A 21,331-nucleotide genomic window follows, 5' to 3' on the forward strand; every position below is an offset into this window, starting at 1 on the left:
ACACACGCGAGACAGATGGAGAAGAGAAAGGGGGTACAATATTGGTGACAGGTGGACTCGAAGGAGCGAATGGCGTCGACTTGGTCCAGAAAGGAGGCGTGGTCATAGTAGTGGGTGTGGTTGATGCGAGTGCATTGAGGGGGGGGGCAGGTGGATGGTTGGTCTGATTGCGGGTGGTCGCGGGACAGAAAGGACCGCTTGGCGAGTTCCAGAGCGTCTAGACCGAGTTTGTTGAAGAATTTGGTGGAGATGAGGGCGCCCTGGGGATTGTTGTTAGAGAACAGGGAGATGAAGTAGTCCGAGTACTTGTAGTTTTTTTGAGTGCACACGGAGAGGAGTTTGAAGGTGGAGGAGGTGAGTTGGTGGGTGGGAGCCGAGCACAGAATGGTACGGAGCAGTTTTTGTTCGATTTCGGGGTTTTGGCGCGCGAGTTGAGCGAGGAGGTCGACGACGACGGACCTGACGTCGAACGCGAGGAACAGGAGTTCTTCCAAGATGAGGGAGGTGATGGTGGGGGGGAAGCAGTCGAGGCTGGAGATGGGTGGCTTGACGATGTGGGTGATGGTGGTGCGATCGTGGCGAAGGATGGAAAGAAAGGAGGCGCCGAAGGCGGCGCCGAGTTCGGAGAGGTGGTCGTCTCTGGATTTCCAGAAGTCGTCGTTGAGGTTTTGGTGAGAGGCGGGTTTGGTCTGGTACCAGTGGTCTCGAACGAGTTGGAATTCTTCGTATTCCAAGGAGAAGGATTTCAGTAGTCTGTGGAATCGGATTTGTCCCATGTCTTTCGCGTCCACGCCGTTGTTTTTGACGATAGCGCCGAGCCAATCGTAGATGGTGTTGTCGGAGCGCAGGACTTTGCTGGAAAATTGAGCGGTTCCTATTTTCGAAATGTACATGTCGAATATTTTGTTCCATTTTTTGTGCGTCAGGAACCAGCTGGCGTTCTTCCAGCTGAAGATGGGGAAGTCGGTCTCGAAGTCGATCATTTTGGAGAGCGCTTGGTCGACGGTCGAGAAGATGGCCGTGGAAAGGGGGACGTTTAGCAGGAATCGGATGCACAGGTACTGCAGCATTTGTTCGTCCTTGAAGAGGAGCTCGAAGCTGTGGAGTGGGCGCTTGGAGGGTCTGGGGATGAGGTGGATCAGGTCCAGGTGGACGAGTTTGAGGGCGACGGAGTTCCAGATGTCTCTCGCGAGGTCGGAGATGGCGTCGTCGTTTTGAGTGGAGTTGTCGACGGAGCAGGGGGAGGAGGTGTTCCTGGTGGTGATGTAGTGCATGCGGAGTTTTCCCAGGACGGTTTGAGCGAGGGTGTCGTGATGGTGCTTGAGGAGGATGAAGATGAGGTGTTGGAACTTGTCTCTGACGACCAGGTCGCATTTGGAGGGCACGAGAGTCCAGCAGCTGTAGAGAAACGCCACCAGAGACACCAGCTCGAAGAACTCGGAGGTGGTCACGGGGACGCGGCCGACGTATTGTTGCGCGTGGTCCGGACAGGGCGGATGGGACGCGTGGCCGTCGAAGAGCGCGAGGTGGTGGGCCTGAAGGTGGTAGACGTCTCGCTCGTCTCGTCGCTGGGTCTGTTGGACAACCAAGTCGAAGAGGGTTTCGAGGAGCTCGTAGATCGGGAGGTGGAGGGAGTCGAGTTTTTGGGAGATGGAGGCTTCGGGCACGCGGGAGAGCAGAAAGACCAAGTAGGGAGAGCGGCAAGTGCGCAGGAAGACCTGGTGAAGTCTCGCTCGAGGGGCGTGGGGCGGGAGGCGGTCGAGGTACGAGGCGACGGAGGGGGCGGAGAAGGAAGCGTAGAAAAGCGACTTGAGCTGGTGGGAAACGAGCTTGTCGAGGTAGAGAAAATAGATGGATGGGGGCATGTCTTGAAAGAGTTTGAAGTAGGAAAACGGCCGTCCGGCTACGAACACTCGGAAGAGGACGCTATTGAACCGAGAGAGCGACTTGTGGAGGTGGTTGAGGAGCAGCGCTCTGGAAGCGCTGTGGAGGGAATCGAATCCGTCGACCAGCAGGAATATGCTTGTGACGGGCGCGGAGAGGAGAATGAAACGATAGGCGGAAAGGTAGACGCTTTGCGACACGGACGGGTTAGATTGAGAGCAAAATTTTTGGTATGTTTGGTATGCTGCCTTGAGAAGTTCTTCCAAGTGTACGGACAGCTGGTCATTGACGAACACGGAGTGCTCTAGCAGGTCGGAGGCGAGCACGTATATTGAAACCAATCGCTGCGGTTTGCGAGCGTTGGCAGTTTTGGTCGCCAAGTTGGTGCCAATCAGGTGAGAATAACACGACGGCACGGCATAGGGCGCGTCCACGTCCTCCGGTCTGTCGTCTCTGCCTGGATGGTGGTGTCGAGTGGACTCCGAAGGAGCGTACTGCTCGAAATAGGCCCAAGTCGTGTCTTGGCAGTAAAGTCGCTGTAGCATTTGGCTGTGATGACAAGTGAGCAGATAATTCAAGCGAATCAGCATACAAGTCTTTCCAGTACCGGATTCGCCTACCATGCAGAACAAAAGGTTGGGCGAGCCGATCGCCAACGTGTCCAGAGAAATGGGGTCGCAAGATCTCAGGGACTGAACGACATTACTCCTGCCCTTGCCATGCTGAACACACGTTAGCACATCGAGCTCGTGAGAGCACAACAAATCCCAATTTGCTTCGTTTATTTTTTTAAAAAAAAACTGGCACACGAACCTCTAGCAAGTATTCGTCGAACAAGGCGTGCAAATCCTCCGGGCACACAACCTTCGTGTAAATGTCGATATACTGGTTTTGAAGGTCCTGCGAAAAGCCCGCCACCTGCAACTTCGTCAATTGTCTTGCACACATCTCTGCTACGCGATTTGCCTCGCCAACATCTAGCAACACCTCATCTCCGGTAGCGGAATCGGCTGCCTCGCATAGGGTCGAAGAACTGCCAGACGCAGGGGTCATGGCACTACGTAGAGTATAAGTCGACTAACAGGCGACTAAAAAAACCTATCCTTAAATCGCCTCTACAGCTTATATACACTCGCGCATTTTGCGTGTACGAACGCGAAACCATACTCACATACACACATGTCTCTCCACACATGTGTACGCGGTGTTTACAGCACACATTTCGCTGTGCCGAAGGACCTTCTTTGTCGCGGTCGTTTTTCTGAACGGTGTTTTTATGACTTCCTCTGCTCCGAATCGCGACCACGGCTTCCGCTCCTCCGATCGCACGCGGGGCACATTTGCAACCCGAATACCCCCCCTCACGACTTTGCTGGTGCCAATCCACCTTTTTTGACAGCTGTTCGCAGCACTCCTTCGCACGCACACACCCACCCTAATTCGAGACGCCGCTGTCTCCGATGGGCCCGACCTCTCACGGCCCGGCTCTGAGACTCGCAAATTTCCTTCCGGGTGCCAAAGTCACCTAGTCCTATACACTCACAAATGCCGCGTCGGCGAATTCGAGCTACCAGCCCTCTTCGTCGACATGGATCCTATAGCTCTTGTGACTGTTCGGGTCTTGAATCTTCCTTTGGATGAGCGTCTGCACGGCCCATTCCGTGCTGCATAGAGGCACCTGCTTTTGCTTGACCCAAGACAAAATATAGGGCTTGGGATTGCTGTCCGACAAAATGTAGTCCACTCTTCTGCTAAGCGAGTCGAACCCCCCCACTCTGTGTACAGTCATAGCGCCGGCATACTTCAAAATGGATTTCCACTGCTGTTTGAACTCGTTGATGCCCGAAACTTCTATTCGAGCGAGATCGCAAGAATCCCCGTTCGAACTCACGGAGGCAAACGGATGCCTTTGCAGGAGACTCACTTCGCTCTGATCCTCAAGCATGAACCACTCTGGCAGCTGGACCAACTGCCCCGTCGGTGTATATCCAGCTGGAAGAAAATAAGGAAACAAAGGCTGCGTCGTCCCATATGTCAAAGAATTCAAAATCCATTGATAATGAACACACGGCACACCCTGAGCCAAGGCATATATGTACTTCAATGTCCTCTGGGGCCTGCCAGACACGAGAATAGCTCTCGGTAACGCGAGTTGCGAAGAGTTCCCAGCTAAATAGTTCCCGTTTCGACGACGCGGCTCAGTGCGAAAATTGAGGATTTTTCCACCATTTTTCCTGATCAACCGCTTCAACTGATCCGGCCAAGGCTCATTATTCTCCAATCCACGAATGCCCGTGATCACGAAAGAAATTCCAGAAAACAGACTCGACGTGCTTTCGACACGATCCGAATTGTAGAGATAAATAGGCACGTTCTTGTACAAAAACAGGAAATCGTGTTTCACCTGAGATAACAAACCCTCTTGATTGCCGTTCAACGACGAGTCCTTCACCCCTTTAACAGAAGACGAACCCTTAACAGGTAAGTCTTCGCAATCAGACATTTCAACGTTTTCAATAATGTCCTCTGATATATCATCATCCATTGACGCCTCTTTGTCGACAAACTTGGTCTCATCTATGGCACAGAAAAAATTGACGAGGTCGCCTTGACCTTTATCCCCTCGGCCTCTGTCCGCACCCCCTTCTTTAACTACCGGTGACTTCAAAGGCAATTCACCGCTCGCCCTCCAAGCTTCGTCCGTATCTGTCAAGCTATGAAGGACAGCGTCGCCACGGCTTTTTTTCTCCTCGCTCCTGAATCCGCCGTCTTCGAACGATGACTCGCCTGAGGAATCCATGCCCTCAAATCCATACTGACATACCAATTCGGAATCACTCGATTCCTCGACAGCAACGTCGTTGTCTCGCGCATCCTCTACCGCCGAGAGTAAAGTGCCTAACGGGCCCTGGGTTTCCAACACGTCATCGACAGCAAAGCCATCTTTCGTTCGAACGCGAGAAGAATCAGATGTACTCTCTTCTCCCCTTTCCGGCGCAGACAACCTCTCGTCTGTCAAGGGTCCTTCCGTTCTCGAAACTAAGGACGACAAAAAACAGTCGCTCCCATCAAAATAAAGCGAGAAAAATGCAACGTCAGAAAAATCGCAAGCATCCCTCTCGAGTCAGGCGTTCCCATGAAACGCTAAAGACGTCAACTCTGCACTCAATTAAATGTACACGCAATACGACCAGATATCAAAAGCAAAAAAAAAAAAAGTCCCAGTCTCGCTGTAAAAACTAAGCATACGTGGCTCCTTGCGGCTATTTTTCTCTGATGACATTCTTGATGCGTCTAGCTCCGAAGAGTTATCAGAGCAACTGGGTAACACCCTCTGGCCAACTTGCTTCAAAAAACGATCCAGAAGCTGTTCTTGCATAGATTCTGATGTAACATCTGTAAAGGGAAAAACCATATGATTTCACTTGACACAATTGATTTCTACCACCCTAAACAGAATAATTCTATAAATATAAGTGACAAATCCAGAAAAATATTAAAAGCGGTTTTTCTTTCCTTTACCATTCCGCATGTGCACATGGCACCAGAAATATTTATGGGTCGCACAAAAATGATGCCCAAAGGAGCAATCCCAAGCGCGAAAGGCGCTGAAAGCCGCGGCCACTCTATACAATATGCCCACATAGAGCCTGTGGCCCTCCACAGAGAAAATGATAGACATTGTTTTTATGCGGGGGAGACTCGACCTGCCAAAATCCCACTCTGAGCACGTGTTATGAATTCTGCATATTCAATCTGCATGAGGGTTTATAAGGGTTGCTTCTGCAAGGTTCTCTTTTTAATCATTTTTGCATTTATGGCTGAATGTGAATTGCAGTCGATCTAGGGTCGCGTTATCTACGTCGAGGAGATGCTGCAAATGGCTGGACTGATGACTGGCACCATCTGATAACAACATATCCTTCGCCAATTGAAACAACTTTGAATTCATGTCAAGTTCTTTTTTATTTAGCGCATTGGGCCAATTCTTCCGAATAACCTCAGTTGTCAAAGCCAAACCCCACAGCGCACGGACATTGTTTTCTTCAGATAACTCCAGAGCAAATGAATAATATTTTCTGGCTAGCATGTAATTCTTGAATTTACCCTGAGTGTACAAAATCTATAAAATCATGCGTTTGTCAGAAGTCAAAAGTTGTACGCGCACAATTCAGTCCACAAAAGAATAAAAATTTATACGTACTTCAGCGTACAAAACGTAAAAATGGTAATTCTGTGGCTGCAGCAAAATAAGCTCCTCACAACAAAACGCAGCATGCTGATAGCAACATTGCTTCAAATAGGCATCCAGGAGCTCTTGCCAAGCCTCAGCGTCCAACATGAAAGTGTTCAAATATTCAACTAGTAATTCGATCACATATTCATTGGTGCAAGTTGCCTTGGCTATTGCGATGAGCCTTTTGTATGTCAAAGAATCGGCGGGATGTTTTTCCAGAATATCGCGATAGATCTTGCTCGCCTCGTAAAATTGGCCTTGCGCTTCACGGAGCATGCCCTTCAACCTCAAAACCCGTTTTCCGTTGGGTACCGATGTTGTCAAAAAGGAAAGACATTGCTGAACAAGAAAGTAAAAATTGAGTGAGCCATTGCCCCTATCTGTAGTTCCATCTCCCTTTAAAGTACCTAAGCGCACCTCTGCAGAGCCGAGCGCTCCAATATTCAGAGCGGCCACGAATACTTGTTCTGCTAAGATGTAAGCTTCGCGATACGAAAATACAAGTTAAAAAAATGCCATATATGCCGCACTGTACTCGGTAATCGTTCGTCTATGTCCGTATAGCTTTGGCGGAGAATAGACAAATCAGATGCAAAAAATGATAAACGCATGCAAATATGCGTACATCAAGTTCCATGAATTTGACCTTTTCAATTTTCTTAAGAGCGGTCAAGAACCTACCTTCATCTCCTAGTTTATGCTTGTGCTTGCTTAGAAGCGCTCCCCCGTGCCTAGCAATCAGGTGGAACTCTTGCATTTGATGCTCGCGTACGAGCCTGCAGAATTTTCTGACTGCTTGAAACCCGGGTTCTAAAGCGGTGTTTGAAACTTGCAGACGTTCTCTCAATGCCCTGAACTCGGCATGCATACGTCTGACACAACCTTCGCGTGGGTTCAGTTACACCTCTACTGTTTTTTTGCGCTACTAGAAAAAGTTTGTTTTTTTGACATAAAAACAATAGAAACCCTACGCCTTTCCTGGTTACGATACATATTGCTCTCATCGAATTGATTGCTCGTGCAGGTGGTTGCGTTGGTATAGACAGTGGGGCATCATGAATTTTTCTATGCAACGCAATATTGAACTCGTGAAGGATTGTGTGAATAAATGCACGAACGACTTTCTTTTCCAGGCTGACTACGAGAAGAACTTGGAGGTTGTGGACAAGATCAACAACAATCCATCATTGTACGTCATAGGTTTTTGTGTTATTTTCTGCGCATACACAATTCTTGATAGATGCATGTACACTAGTGCAATGACGATTGATATAACTGATGAGGAGAGCTCAGGGCGAGTTTGTTTATGAAGTCGATAGAGGATACGCTCACCAACGCAAGTACGGAGACGAAGGCATGCCTGACGATTGAGGTATGAAAACAGAGGAAAAGAGAATAGATTTGGCAGCTAAAGTAACACATATATTGTTAAGTTGCTTAAGACTATTCTGCAGAACTGCTTATGCTTTATTCCTGTATACTCTAAGAAGAAGTATCAAGACGCAATTATGAATTTTGTGCTTACTACAAAGGTTCGTGCTTTGGTCGCGCTAAAAATGGGCTCGCACAATTTTTTTAGCGAGCTGAAAGTAGTCGCGCTTATTTTTGAGGCGACCGAGAGAATGGAGAATTGACTTACGTTACGTGTTGTCCCTCTTTCAATACTCATATAGTATTTACGAGCACGAGATGAGATGCTGCAGATAATTCAAATGCTCGGGACGTATTATACTGGTGAATCTGAATACAATTTTATGCAGACGTACAACAAGCTATTATACTTGCATCATTTGAATTTCCCGCCACATCGAGAGATATTCGAACCCCCTAGCTCTGTCAATCCGACGTCAAGTCGGATGCAAGGGATTGATAACATAATTACAGGAGTTGGAAAGGAGAGAGATTACGATAGGTCGTTGGCGGATCAGTTGTCCAATACGACTGTACAAAGGCAATATCGCCAGCTTTGCGCGAACATCCGAAACCCAAAAATAGAGGAGCTGGTCAGAAACTTCGATGAGGCATGGAAAATAGCGACGGATGCACTCAGCCGCGCGTCGATCAATGAAAAACCATTGGAGGAAAGCGATGCATTGCACTCAGTAATACCGCTGATGAAGAATTGGCACCAAGGTATTATCGGATGGATGCAGCAGGGGAACATGAATCTGAGTGAACAAGAAACAAATTTACTGTTTTTGATCAACGATCAAATTGTAGACATAATGAAGAGGTACGACGCCATCAACACGAATACAGCAAGTTACAGGCTAAAGAACAGTAGGCAAATGTTGCACCTACGCAAAAATTCTGAAAAATCGAAGAAGAAGCTAGATCGACGAGAATCGACAGAAAATGTCCGAAACGCCTTTGTAAAAATTGCGTCACGAAAAAGAGACATTTTAGAAAAATTGGGAAAAAACGTTGGGTCTACATCGCCAAAATCAGACTTAATGAGTTTATTATCAGATAATGTTCAGTCTTCTTCGAAAGGTGATCCGTTTTCGTCTGAGTTTGGCGGCTTATCTCTCAGTCCAAAACCGTGGATAGAATCTGTAGTTGATCAACGTGTCGATTCAACAAAAGATTCTAGTCAATCAGGTTTATTGTCCTTGCAGCCTTTTACTTCTACCTCATCATCTCCAATAATCTCATCACAGGTCAAATTGAATCAGACGGAGCGAAATGCTTCACCGATTTTAGACTTGTTCCAAAACGCCTCGTACCATCAGTCTCCCACCCAAATACCCGCGAATGTCAACAACTTGGGTACCGTCAAAAGTGCACACTCCGGTGAATCTAGCTTCTTCTCTCAAAAACAGTTTCAAGCATTTCCAGAATCTCGGACCGATGGACCACAATTTCAAAGGCGTAATTGATGCGTCGAGGACGCATCTATTTGCTCATTCGAAGGGGTGCTGAGTGGTGCTCTGTATTCCATAGTATGAAAGGCGCAAGAAGTTTTTCGTAAAGGCAACGCGTTTCGGCAAACACAGAACCTTTCAGAATGTATTTTTTACTCTCCAAGTACCGCAGCTTTCAGGAGTTTTTGCGAACCGCTTTTTTTTTTCTTTTTAAATTTGAAATTTGCCAAGAGTCGCATTCTCATTTGGCGTGTCGAGATCTTTGTATGTGTTATGTCGTTGAGTGTTTATGCATCTAAGCTGCTGAAGCCCGAGTTTCGGAGCTACTTAATGTCCACCCATTTTTGGGGTCCCCTGGCCAACTGGGGATTTGTCGTACGCATGCATTGAGGGAGGCGGGCTGCAGAGAGACAGTGGTCTTGTCTGGCAGGGAAAAGGGGGGTTGAGGCGAGTGTGCCTTCTGCGAATCTAACCGGCCTTTCTCCGAATTGTCGCCTCTGCACGTACCTGAACGGGGGGGGGGGGTTTTGACGCATGAAAAAAAGATTGCTGTACGTCAAAAACTTGTCGTGCTCGTCAGCGACTAAATTTTTTTTTTGAAGCAGGCGCGAGTTTGGCGCTGACAAGAATTCATTTCATTGCGCTACTTTGGGGTGTAGGGGCTGATAGATTCGAAGAAGCCACCGGAGGCCATATCAGGTCCCATGACGGCGGCGATGTGTGTGTATTCGATGTTGTTCATGTATGCGTGCCGATAGAGAGAGGTTCCTGTCGAGGCAGAGAGGGCGGAAGGAATTAAGTACTTGTGTGTTGTAGGCGGTTTGCGTGGGTGGTGAAGCCGAGAAACATGTTGTTGTTCGCGTGTCATCTTAGCAACGAGACGGTGCAGCTGTACCAGTTGGGAAGGAAGATGAGACACGAGTACGCGCGCATTGTTTTTTTTTTTTTGCAGGGTGAAAGGTTGCTGATGGTCGTTTCGTTTGAAAAAATCAAGATGGAGCTAGAGTTGTGGGTCGTTCCGTTCTGAAGAGAGAGAGAGAGAGAAGTAAAAAGCCGTTTTTTTTTTTTGAACTTATTTTTGTCGAGTTGAAGAGGTAGAGCGTTTTTGGTGGGTCTATTCAGAGAAATAGAGAGGTGTTTTACGCGTGGGAGACAGAGGTGGTGGAGGGGTTTTGATTGCGGACGTGATTGACGATTTGTTCGAAGGCGTATTCGAGTCCGGGCTGAGAGAGTCCCCAATCCTCGATACCGGAGGTTTGAGTGGACGAGTTGAGTAGAGTTTGGAAGACAGAGGAGAGGGGTTGAGAAGAGGGCACGTAGTATTGCGTCGTCTTCGAGAATTTGTATTTGGCGACGGAGGAGGGGATGCGTTGTTTGATGAAGTTGGAGCCGAGGGTTTCGTCGGAGAAGACGACGCGGAGGTAGGTGCCTTGGTTGTAGAGGTTTCTGATGTATTGGGGGTTGCCGTAGCACCAGAGCGATCCCTGCGCCATGACGCCGATTTTGTCGCAGAGAGTTTCGGCTTCGTCCATGCCGTGAGTGGTGATGATTACGGTGCGTCCGTGCTTGTTGTTTTGGACGATGTGCCATATTTGGCGTTTGTTCATGACGTCGAGTCCGCAGGAGGGTTCGTCGAGGAAGACGACGTAGCTGTTGGCGCAGATGGCGATGGAGAGAGAGAGTCGGCGCTTCATGCCGCCGCTGAGTTTGGAGCTCTGTCGGTGCCGACAGTGGTAGAGTCCGACGTCCCAGAGGAATTTCTTGACGTATTTGCGGGATTTGGAGGGGCGGACGCCGCCGAGTCTGGCATAGAATTCGAGGTGTTCTTGGACGGTGAGTTCGCCCCAGAGGACGTCGTGTTGGGGACAGTAGCCGATGCACTTGAGGGCGCTGGAGAGTTGGCGGGAGATGTCGAAGCTGCATATGTAGGCGGTGCCGCTGGTGATGGGGATGGTGCCGGTGAGCATGGAGAGGAGGGTGGACTTTCCGGCGCCGTTTTCGCCGAGGAGTCCGAAGCAGGTGGAGAGGGGCGCGTGGAGATAGAACTCCTTTACGGCGACCTTTCCGCCGGGGTATTTTTTGCGGAGTCCCTGGATGACGAGGGGCCAGTTGTGGAGCGGAGTGTCGGGGAGCGAGTCGCCGGCGACGTATTGGCAAACGAGCGCTTCCTCTGCCTGGACGTCTTTTATTCCCGTTTGGATGGGCAAGCTGGGATCAGCGAGGAGGGGGGCGGCCTCGGGACTGGGGCGCTTGGCGGGGAAAAAGCGGCGCAGCGCTCTGCGGGGGAGCTCGGCGACGAAGGTCCAGAGACGGACGGCGAGGTAGTGAGGGTAGCTGAAATCGCCGGTGTAGAAGATCAACGAGATCAGGAAGAGGACGAAGTAGACCAACGCGCAAACGTAGAGGAAGGAGAGACTGCGGACGAATTCGGTGTTTAGGGGTGGTTCCCATATCTGTCCGACCAAGGGCGCTCCGTCTTTGCGGGTGCTGATGAGCTTCAGGCACCTGAGAAGACAGGTCTGGAGCCAGAAGTAGAGCCAGGTGGGAAGCGGGTGCAGGAACGAGTCCGTGGGATCGTAGAGCTGCACGGCGACCGAGCTGACGGCGGTGCAGAGGAAGATGGCGACGCCGAACCCGACGAAGACGGCTGTGCTCGTGGTGCAGATGAAGGTGGAGACAAGTAGGACGAAAGATATGAAAGCGAGACCCCAGCCCAAGAGGATCAGGGAGAATGCGGACGTGGACGCGGCGATGAAGTCAATGTCGAAGGCGAGGCCAAAGAATATGAACAGAATCGAGGAAACCAAGTAGATGACGCCCCAAGTGAGGGCGACGTTGATGTAGTAGTAGGCCGGAGGGAGCCCGTGGATGTACATCATTTTCTTGGTGCGGTCGCTGTTTTCCTTGGCGAGTCCGTATAGTGAGAGCGGGATGAACAGGGAGAAGGAGTAGGGGAGAATGCCTATGCTGAAGATTTCGGCTATCAGTTGGTCGATGAGTTCCGTGTTGTCCTCCGGCGGAATGGGCACGAATACGACCTCGGACGGTATTTCCTCGGCAGCGGGGCCGATGCTCGCGGAGAGAAAGGCTCGGTAGAGCCTGAGGTGGATGACGAATTCCTGAATGCGCGCGAAAACGTTCAACTTCTCGAAAGAGTCTTTGTCGATGCTTTTGGAATCCCTCGCGACCAGGGAGACGTCTCGCCGGATGAAGTAGCGGATGTACGGGGAATACTTGTCGACGTAGTCGTTCACGGAGAGCTTGACGTTCATGTTGGCGATCGGCGCGGTCGCATTCCGCAAGTCAATCGACAAATCGTGGAATTCAGTATGCACGTAAGGAAGGGGCGCAGCGCACACGTTGAAAGACTGCATATCGGTACTCGGGGCTGAGCTGACTCTGTTTTTGATGGAGTCGTACATCTCCTCTCGGAACTGACGTTCGTCGTTCGTTGTGAGCACCGGCGGGGGGGGGAACTCAGAGAAGAGGCACCAGTGTTCGGGAAAATAGCTAAAGTATGTGGTGCCCAACTCGCCGGCGAATTTTCCTTCTGCGTCGAATCCAAGCAGACTCAGGTCCACCGACGGATCGGGCGATACCTGTCGCGCGAAATCGCAATACGATCGGCACATGCTGCGGGTCGGCGACATGAACGAGTTGAAGTTCGCTATCGGAATGCCTGTCAAGGGAAGGCTCGAGGCGGAATTTTGATACTCCGACCTCAAATAGCTCCGCAGCGGCACCAACAACATCAAAACGAGAATGGGCAAAAGTATCACGAAGCCAGTCGAATATCTATTTCGACGGAACTGCAGCACCCAACTCAGCTCGAATAGCGCCGACAAAGGATACGACTTCACTTTTTCACCCGCCGGTACCTCATTGTTGTCGAAACCCTTCTTCGAATTCTCTAACGCCTTAACTTTCTTCTCCTCTTTCGCTCTCTTCCTTTCTGACATTTTTGAGTCGTCGTCGTACACCTTCTTCAAATCGTACTTCTCCGCTATCGACATGAACACCGACTCCAGCGACGACTGGCTCACGTTCCACGCCTTTACCGCACCGTCCCTCTCCAGCGTCGACAACAGCTCGGGTATGCGCTCAATGTCGCACTTCCTCACGTCCATCTCCAGCCGCGTCTTGTCCCCTTCGCACTCCCTGACGTTCAGGTACGGGTGCTTTTCTCGGTAGTTCCTCGCCACCGCCTCGTTTTGTCCCTCTTCTGTGCACACCGTTATCTGGTACCCGTACCCGAACTTGCTCTTCAAACCCAGCACCGTCCCAATCGCCTTGAACTGGCCGTTCACCATCACGCCCACCCGGTCGCTCAGCAGCTCCGCCTCCATCATGTTATGCGTCACCAACACAATCGTCACCCGACCCTTCATCGACTGCAGCACCTGCCACAAGCGCTTGTAGTTCTCCGGGTCCAACCCGCTCGACGGCTCGTCCAAGAACAAAATCTGCGGGTCCCCCGTACAACTGATCGCGAAGCTCAACCGACGCTTCATCCCGCCGCTGAACGAGTCGGCCTTCTGGTTGGCGACCCCCTCCAAGTCCAGCAGCCTCAACAGCTCCATTCCCTGATCCTTCAGCTCCCCCTTCTCCACGCCCCGAAGCCGGTGAAACAGATCCAAGTGCTCCAGCGCCGTCAATTCCGGCCAAAACGTGTCGTGCTGCAAGCAGCACCCCATCATGTTGCGCACCGTCTCCGGGTCGTCCCTCAAGCCGTAGCCGAAATAGTGCGCGTACCCGTCCGTCATCGAAGACCGACCGTTCAAGACCGAGAACAGCGTCGTCTTTCCGGCACCGTTGTGGCCAAGCTGTCAAAAATAAAAATAAAACCGTCAGAATTCTGTACCTGTCAAAATATGTGTGAGACGATGCATCCCGCGCGCGTCCGTACGATCGTGAAGAACTCGCCCCTTTTGATCGAGAGAGACAAATGGTTGACGGCAGTGAACGCTTTACGCTCTCTCGAATACCAGGGCCTGTACACTTTGGTGACGTTGATGGCATTGATGGCAATGTCCTTTTCCATATCCGATTGAGCCGCTTCGACTGCGCGTCGATACTCATCTTCGGCGCTCGAGTCGGCCGAGTCACAGGAATCCAGGTGCGGCTCAAAGACGGACTGCTCGGTCTCTGCGGAGCGCCTCTTGCGCCGAATACCCCAGTAGCTGGGCGTGAGGAAGAAGTAAGCTGGACGTCTTTTTAGATCAACCTTGAACAGCACGTTGTCGAAGTACCAGTAAAGGATCAGAGCGACCAGGGCGATGATCCACAGCCTATAGTAGATGGAAAGCAGCGTCGGATAGTAGGGAAGCAACTCGGCGTACTCCTCGGTAAACGAGGAGAACCCCAGTCCGATTGGCGCCTTATTGACGTAAGAAGTGAGCGCTATGATGATGTTGTAGATGTACGCGGAAACGCCGAAGGGAAACATATTGAGAATCACGCGAACAATTATGGTGGTAACAGAGGTGGAAGCCTGAGTAAGTTGTACGACTAGGCCGTTGCCGATGACGAGGAAGAACTGCAGAAATGCGCCGAGCATGATGATCACGTAGCTCACCGTCAAAGCACTGTTTGGAACTTGGATAAAGGTGGATATGAACAGCGCGAGGCACCCCATAGAGAAGTTGAGCGTAAAATAAATAATGAGCAAGACGAGGAAATTCGAGTTGCGGAACATCTCGAGCGGTAAGGCCACGCCAATCGTGCACATCGTCAAGGCCGAGATAAAAGACACGACGAGAATATAGGTTATCCAGGACAGGAAGTAAGCCGTTCTAGTCAAGCCTGCCTGATGAAGTGTTGTACGCAACTGAAAGTATTTTTCGTTGACTAAGTCAGACAAAATCGCCGAGAAAATGATAGTGGAAATGAGATTGTATAGGACGGCAGCAACGATCTCGGAAAGGCCAAACATGGTGATCGAGCCAAGAGGCGATGGATATCCGCTGTATTCAATGTTGTACTGGATTCCAGACGTATTTAAGCCCTTGTCAGCGAAATGGCGATAAAAGCAGTATTTCTCAGCCAAGTGGACAGTGGCCTGAACAAAAGGGAGGCTAGTGGTGTTGGCATAATAGAACGTTAGGTAAGACGGGTTGGATGGTGGTGTACTGTTGCTGCTTCCAAGAATTTCAATGAGCTTCGCATTTTTTTCGGGCGTGACATCGAGAATCTCCATCAGTCCTGGAATCTGGCTAAAAATTTTTATCCATTCTGAAATAACTTCTTGCGGGGATTTACCAGAAATGGAATCGGAAATGGCATTCAGCTGATCGGCTAGAAACATTTGGTTCTTGACAATGTGGTCTGATACTTTTATAAGGTCATAGGGCATCTTGCCATCATAAAAAAGGCTGAAGCCCTGAAAATGGTTCTTCTTACCCAAAGTATCATTTATGAATTCGACAAGCGATTGGTAGCTATCACTCCCTCCTAAGTCGATACCCTTGAAGCTTTCAACGCTCAAGCCAGACGCATTGGCAAGCTCCTTCATCATATCACCTACCCATGGTGCGTTTGCAGGCGCGTACACCATATTATAGCATTGCTTGTCGCTACTCTTGTTTGCGCAATAGTCTGGGATTTTGTCTATAAAATCGTATTCATTTACTCGCAGGTCTCCGTATCCATCCATATTACTAAACGCGACATTTATGACTAAGAAGGGCTCTGAGTTAGTATTTTCTACTCTCCATGAGGAGGCTCCATTTTGGCGATCGTCTTATTCATATATACCATAGTGGACAAGGACAATCAGGACAGGGAGCAGAGCAAGTTTTACAAGAGAGGAATTTCTGTAGCAAATTTGAAATCTCTTTGCGCAAAGCAACCTGTACTGAAGCCAAGTGCTAGATTTTTTCATGTTTTAGCTGGTCGTCTGTATACTATAGCTGATTTAAAGAGAACGGCTGATACGGAGCAGCTGTCATCAACTACACAATAAACGTAAAGTGAAAATTTACATCTCATAAAATTACTGTCTATGTATATTAATGTATTATCACACTGCATAAATGTGTTTTTTCCTTCTATGGGCAACCATATTCAAGACCTCTCCACCGAGAAAATAGAACGAGATTCAGCGTCATCTAGGAAGAGTAACTTTGGTAATCGATTACGAGAAAGCTTGCTCGATTTCGATCGACCATCCTGACCAGCATTTGTATGAATTTCTTGCATTATCTCTGGACTTAAATAGTTCAGCATGATCACTCCTATTCCAATTGGCATCATTAGTATCAAGGGGCTGGATAATACGCTTTTAAGTGCGATTGTCGCCGACAGTTCCGGCCGATCGTATCTGAGTTGCCTTCTAGGCTTTATCACCCCGCTCACACCAGCAAAATCTTCAGATCTAGCATGTCTATCACCTGTCACTATCACCTGCACCTGTGCTAAAAAGGTTACATTCGAACGCATTTTGCTGTACCCTCACAAATCTATTATAACACGTACAGGAGAGAATTCGTAGTATGCGCTCTGTATTTGCAGCTGGTACTCGCCGGCGCACACACCACGACTTAGACACAATAAATATTTTCAGTGCGAGACAAATGTAATCACGTGCTGTTAATCCGACGTACAAACTAAAGCTGCCATTAGATATGAGCGATTCCCAACGTTCTTCTCCATTTACCAGATACGCTCGAGTTGATTCAAATCTGTGTTTCCAAGCCTCGCCAACCTCACCTGCCTGATCGACGTCGAAACTTAGCCGGCCATCCACATCGCCACGGTCTAAACATTCACGCGCTTCAACCGCGCAACACGTCCAAAATCTTTCACACACGAAAAGACTCATCAGCGAACACATAATTTCACCGACAGGTTTCATACGTTCAGTTTTTTATGGCGCCCCTTTCGTCACGGTCACTTGCAAGGTGTACATACAAAACTAGCACGGAGATGCCAACTATCCGATCTTTCAGCATGATATGATTGCGTGCTGCATCTCCTTTCTATAGCAAATGTGAAAAGCTCGAATAAAAATAGCGTTTTTAAAAAAATTACTTTCGCTTAATCTTGCCCTTTTCAAGGCGCGGTTCATTCGATGAAACATCAAATACACACTCTATACCGATGGTATTGTTCCCACTCTCAAACATGCGGTCCGCGCTTATCTTCTACCATTTTCTCACCATTTTTTTTTAAGACGCTTGTGGACAAAACGTCAGACTACCAGAATCCCTTCTTGCATCCACCTGTTCACCAGGGAAAATGGACAGTAATCGAACAATCCGATATCTGCTGTCCTGTCGAGGCTTGGTGGGATTCTTTTGTAAACGTTCTTTTCCCCCTCATTTACGCCACACGTAAACCTGAAGGTTAACCTCATCTTCTCCTTTATAGGTCAAATGGCTTTCTTTTACAAAATATAAACAAATTCACAAAATCGAAATTTTGGACGTTTGGCTCGATGGCCAGCCGACTGCTGATAAATCCCTTATACACTTCGACGATTCAATGAAAAAATCTAGAGCTCAATACAGAAGGCGAATATATCCGAAGGACTATCTCAGAAAACCTAATATTGAAGACTGGGTTATTCACCAATTTGATCTTCATCGCTGCGAATTTGCCCCAATTTTACCAAAACCCGATCCAAAATGCTGTCCATACTACTACGTACAAGCCTATGCATTTGCGTTTCAACTCCAAGTTAGGCAACCTCATTTGGAAGATACGCCAGGAACTGAAACAGAAGCCACACCTAAAACAAGCGTTACTTTCGAAGTAATCCCTTTCGATGATCCGCTGTTCCACGACATAGAAAGACTCAAAAAAATCGCACAGTTTTACTTTAAATTGATCGAGAAATGGACTCGAAGCTACCTAGCAGGAGGATATGTTAAGCGCGTTCATCATGACGTCGTTATACCATTAGACATTTACACTGAAAACTATAGAAGACTTAAAGAAAAATACAAAAGTTGGGTTCATCAATGGGTACGCAATTTATGATGTAATACATTCTTCTTTATGATTATCCTGCTGACCTTCTTTTTTTGAACGCACACACCAGCCGGAATCCACCGACGCGTCTAAGTACGTCCACGAGGATTTGGGCATTGCCAGCTTCATTATCAGTCTCTGGAGCAACCCTTTTGATGGAGAATATTCTTCCACCGAATACAAACCTAGTTTTGTCGATCTTGGCTGTGGGAATGGCTTTCTAGTGAACATATTGGCCAACGAAGGATATACTGGATACGGCATTGATTTAGCTAAAAGAAAAATATGGGAGAACTATTCTCCAGAAGTTACTTTACTTCAAAAATCACTTGATCCATTGAATGATTCGTTCGAACAAGATTGGATTATTGCCAATCATCCTGATGAACTCACTCCTTGGATACCAATGATTGCATCGAGAAAAAATAACAAATTCTTTATTCTCCCATGGTATGCGGTTTTTTTTTAAAGTGTACACACAAAAGAAACTAACTATTTTTAAAGCTGCGAGTACGATTTCAGCTCGAAATATTCAGCTAAAGGTAATATACCCAAATATGCATCGTATTTGTTATATATTAAGAAAATTGCTACTATTTGTGGTTATGACGTGGAGGTTGAGCATTTGAGGATTCCTTCTACTAGGAACATCGCTATTATTGGGAGAAGGCGCTCCGTTGACATCAGCGACAGTTCGGTAGTAGAATCAATTGAAATAGCTCAGCGACAGTGCTTGGCTGATGCAAACTTTACAAAATTTGTACCTAGAGAGAAAAAAAGTAGAAAGCATAAATAAAACAGGGGGTTTTTTATTGTGATCGTGACAAAAAAATAGCTTGTCGATGGTTATTGTCTCAGTTTATTTCATATGAGAAAAAGAGCATTTCGTGCTGAGTATAAACACATTAACTGTAGCGTGAGAACGAGCAGGTGGTGCACAATATAATTTTTGAAAGCAGTTTTGCCAAAATTTTGAGGCAGTTTATTGAAACAGATCTAATGGAGAAGTCACCAACTGAGAAAGCGTCGCCGACACTGAAAAGGAGAGAAAGCAAGGTCCAAAGCTGTACGATACTTATTTCTCGTGTATACGAACATATTATATCAAAATATGCTGACGTGAAGCTTAGGCAAATTGAATAATGACATTGGGACGCATATTTCGCGCCCAAAGACGAGAATTATATGCACGATAGGGCCGAAATCGAATGACGTGCAGTTACTGTGCAGTTTGTTAGATTTTGGAATGTGCTGTGTGAGGCTGAATACAGCCCATGGGGACTTTAACGTACGTACAATAAATATGCATACGTATCATACATGGTACGACGTTGACAGAAAAAAAGAGGAATCTAACAAGTACATACAGTTCCATCAGAGCATCATAGACAACACAAGGAAGGCGTGTTGTATAAAAAATACGATTTGTGCTATCATGTTAGATATAAAGGGTCCGGAAATTCGTACAATAAAATTGAGGCCGAACCCTTCTCTGGACAACAAGAAAGAATGGCAGTTAAACGCAGATCAAGAGTTTTGGTTTACAACCGATAAGGAACATCTGGGTGACGATAAGATGGTTGCAGTGACTTATGAGAAGTTACCGCAAACTGTTCACCAGGGATCAAAAATTTTGGTGGCAGACGGTTTGATAGCCTTTCGGGTGTTAGAAACAGACGGAGTGAGTAAAGTAAAGTGTGTGGTGAAGAATACGGGCGTGATAGGTGAGAATAAAAATATGAACTTGCCCGGACATTCGGTAGACCTACCTGCTGTAACGGAAAAAGACAAAAAATTCGTGGAGTTCGGGATTAAAAATGAAATAGACATTATCGCATGTTCATTTATAAGGAAGGCGCAGGACATATTAGACATTCGAGCACTTCCGGGGGTTTTAGAATCCAGGTGCTGCCTCATTGCAAAAATCGAGAATCAAGAAGGAATTGACAATTTTGATCAAATCCTCGAGGTTACTGATGGTGTCATGGTGGCAAGAGGTGATTTGGGCGTAGAAATACCGCTTCCATCCGTGGCTACAGCTCAAAAAATGATGATTACTAAATGCAATCAAGCTGGAAAACCTGTGATTACTGCGACACAAATGTTAGAATCTATGATTCGTAACCCTCGTCCTACTCGCGCAGAGGTTGGTGATGTGTATAACGCCATTTTGGACGGATCAGATTGTGTTATGTTATCCGGGGAGACAGCGAATGGCAACCATCCTGTTAAGGCGGTAAAAATTATGGCGAGTGTTTGTCTTGAAGCAGAGAAACAAGCCGATCATCGATCTCATTTCACGAATATTCGCAATACTGCTCCAACAGCGGAATTGCAAATACCAGAATCTGTCGCTACTTCTGCTGTTAGCACCTCTTGGGATCTTCAAGTCTCTCTTATAGTAGCTCTTAGCAAATCTGGACTAACAGCAAGACTTATTAGCAAGTATAGGCCCCATTGTCCTGTTCTAGCCGTTACTTCGGAGGTTTCCACAGCAAACTCTCTTCTCCTAAGCAGGGGAATCATTCCTTATTTGGTTTCGGGAATAGAAGGTGTTGAAGTAACCGCTGAAAAGGGCATATCAAAGGCTATTCAGTGTAAGTTGATCAAAGATGGAGACCTTGTTGTCATAACTTCCGGTGCCTTTAATAACCTCATCGGTAAGACTTCAATGCTCCGAGTTGTCAAAATTGAAAATAACTCTGTCAATTATGTCTTCTAGTCAATAAAGACGCACCTTTATTGAAACTAGACATATACACGAATGTGTGTATATGTCTAATATGTTTTTTTTTTTACTTTTGATTTGATATCTGATATCTTGATTTGATCTTTGATTCATGCATTGGTTTTTAGTATTTTTTCTGCTATTGGCATGTACCTGACACTTTTTAATGGTGCTTCCTCAAAAAGATCCTCCAAGTGTTAAATCCACAATTAAACGTATCTTTGGGCTAAATCAATTCCTAAAAAACCCGTACATTATCGGCGCTTTGGTTACACTTCTTATTGGGGCTCTTGCCCTACAAGATTGTGTATGTCTCTTTTCACATTCGCCTCTGACACGTCGCATTTGCCCCTGGCTTGTTCACTTATATTCTGTCTTAGCTTGAGCCAGATGTTGCATTATCAACACGAAATCGCGAATTATATACTGAACAGAAATTTGAGGCAAAAGGTACAATTTTAAACTCTTTCGTCATCTCATTTTCTAACTCGTTCTTTTGACACTAGACGAACAGGCGCTCGAAGAACTGATGCGCGTTAATCCTCTAATGGCGCAACAAATCAAAGAAAGAAGAGACTTCGAGAAAAAACTTGCGCAAGCGCAATCTCTTTCTAGAGAAAAAAAATAATATATCTTTATATCAAAAAG

General features: G+C 47.5%; 6 protein-coding genes across 7 annotated transcripts; 3 read left to right on the forward strand and 3 right to left on the reverse strand.

The window, feature by feature from the left end:
* Positions 1–2,617: 2,617 nt before the first annotated feature.
* LOC126316800 (ER membrane protein complex subunit 2-A-like) lies at positions 2,618–6,989 on the reverse strand. Its single transcript, XM_049992892.1, has 6 exons — positions 6,803–6,989; positions 6,539–6,603; positions 6,089–6,460; positions 5,407–6,007; positions 5,134–5,333; positions 2,618–4,923 (listed from the first exon to the last, which is right to left on the reverse strand). Exons 1-4 carry the CDS (start codon positions 6,987–6,989, stop codon positions 5,684–5,686), a joined length of 948 nt encoding a protein of 315 aa, XP_049848849.1. The 3' UTR covers positions 2,618–4,923; positions 5,134–5,333; positions 5,407–5,683.
* A 36-nt stretch (positions 6,990–7,025) lies between these two features.
* Positions 7,026–10,097, forward strand: LOC126316799 (uncharacterized). Of its 2 annotated transcripts, XR_007556279.1 has the most exons (5): positions 7,026–7,310; positions 7,415–7,493; positions 7,555–7,653; positions 7,795–9,906; positions 9,980–10,097. XR_007556279.1 is itself a non-coding variant. In XM_049992891.1 (4 exons), exons 1-4 carry the CDS (start codon positions 7,177–7,179, stop codon positions 8,998–9,000), a joined length of 1,518 nt encoding a protein of 505 aa, XP_049848848.1. In that variant the 5' UTR covers positions 7,026–7,176; the 3' UTR covers positions 9,001–9,514. The 2 variants fall into 2 exon arrangements, 1 of the variants encoding a protein (XP_049848848.1); XM_049992891.1 differs by lacking the exon at positions 9,980–10,097 and having other exon boundaries at positions 7,795–9,514.
* On the reverse strand, positions 10,042–15,955 carry LOC126316797 (uncharacterized). Its single transcript, XM_049992890.1, has 3 exons — positions 15,739–15,955; positions 13,892–15,660; positions 10,042–13,808 (listed from the first exon to the last, which is right to left on the reverse strand). Exons 1-3 carry the CDS (start codon positions 15,863–15,865, stop codon positions 10,125–10,127), a joined length of 5,580 nt encoding a protein of 1,859 aa, XP_049848847.1. The 5' UTR covers positions 15,866–15,955; the 3' UTR covers positions 10,042–10,124.
* Positions 15,956–15,966: 11 nt separating this feature from the next.
* Positions 15,967–16,968, reverse strand: LOC126316801 (ER membrane protein complex subunit 7-like). The gene is made up of 4 exons (XM_049992893.1): positions 16,894–16,968; positions 16,587–16,781; positions 16,459–16,522; positions 15,967–16,392 (listed from the first exon to the last, which is right to left on the reverse strand). The coding sequence occupies exons 1-4, from the start codon at positions 16,932–16,934 to the stop codon at positions 16,048–16,050; spliced, it is 645 nt and encodes a 214-aa protein (XP_049848850.1). The 5' UTR covers positions 16,935–16,968; the 3' UTR covers positions 15,967–16,047.
* Positions 16,969–18,007: 1,039 nt separating this feature from the next.
* Positions 18,008–18,751, forward strand: LOC126316824 (probable tRNA (uracil-O(2)-)-methyltransferase; the record flags this gene model as incomplete). Its single annotated transcript, XM_049992919.1, has 2 exons — positions 18,008–18,405; positions 18,460–18,751. Coding segments are annotated over 2 exons (690 nt in total), but the record flags the coding sequence as incomplete, so codon positions are not given.
* A 15-nt stretch (positions 18,752–18,766) lies between these two features.
* LOC126316768 (pyruvate kinase I-like) lies at positions 18,767–21,277 on the forward strand. Its single transcript, XM_049992862.1, has 5 exons — positions 18,767–19,021; positions 19,086–19,243; positions 19,325–20,990; positions 21,064–21,133; positions 21,190–21,277. Exons 1-3 carry the CDS (start codon positions 18,955–18,957, stop codon positions 20,675–20,677), a joined length of 1,578 nt encoding a protein of 525 aa, XP_049848819.1. The 5' UTR covers positions 18,767–18,954; the 3' UTR covers positions 20,678–20,990; positions 21,064–21,133; positions 21,190–21,277.
* The last annotated feature ends 54 nt before the right edge of the window (positions 21,278–21,331 follow it).

The sequence above is a fragment of the Schistocerca gregaria genome, unplaced genomic scaffold (genome assembly GCF_023897955.1).
Source record: "Schistocerca gregaria isolate iqSchGreg1 unplaced genomic scaffold, iqSchGreg1.2 ptg000599l, whole genome shotgun sequence".
Lineage (NCBI taxonomy): Eukaryota > Metazoa > Arthropoda > Insecta > Orthoptera > Acrididae > Schistocerca > Schistocerca gregaria.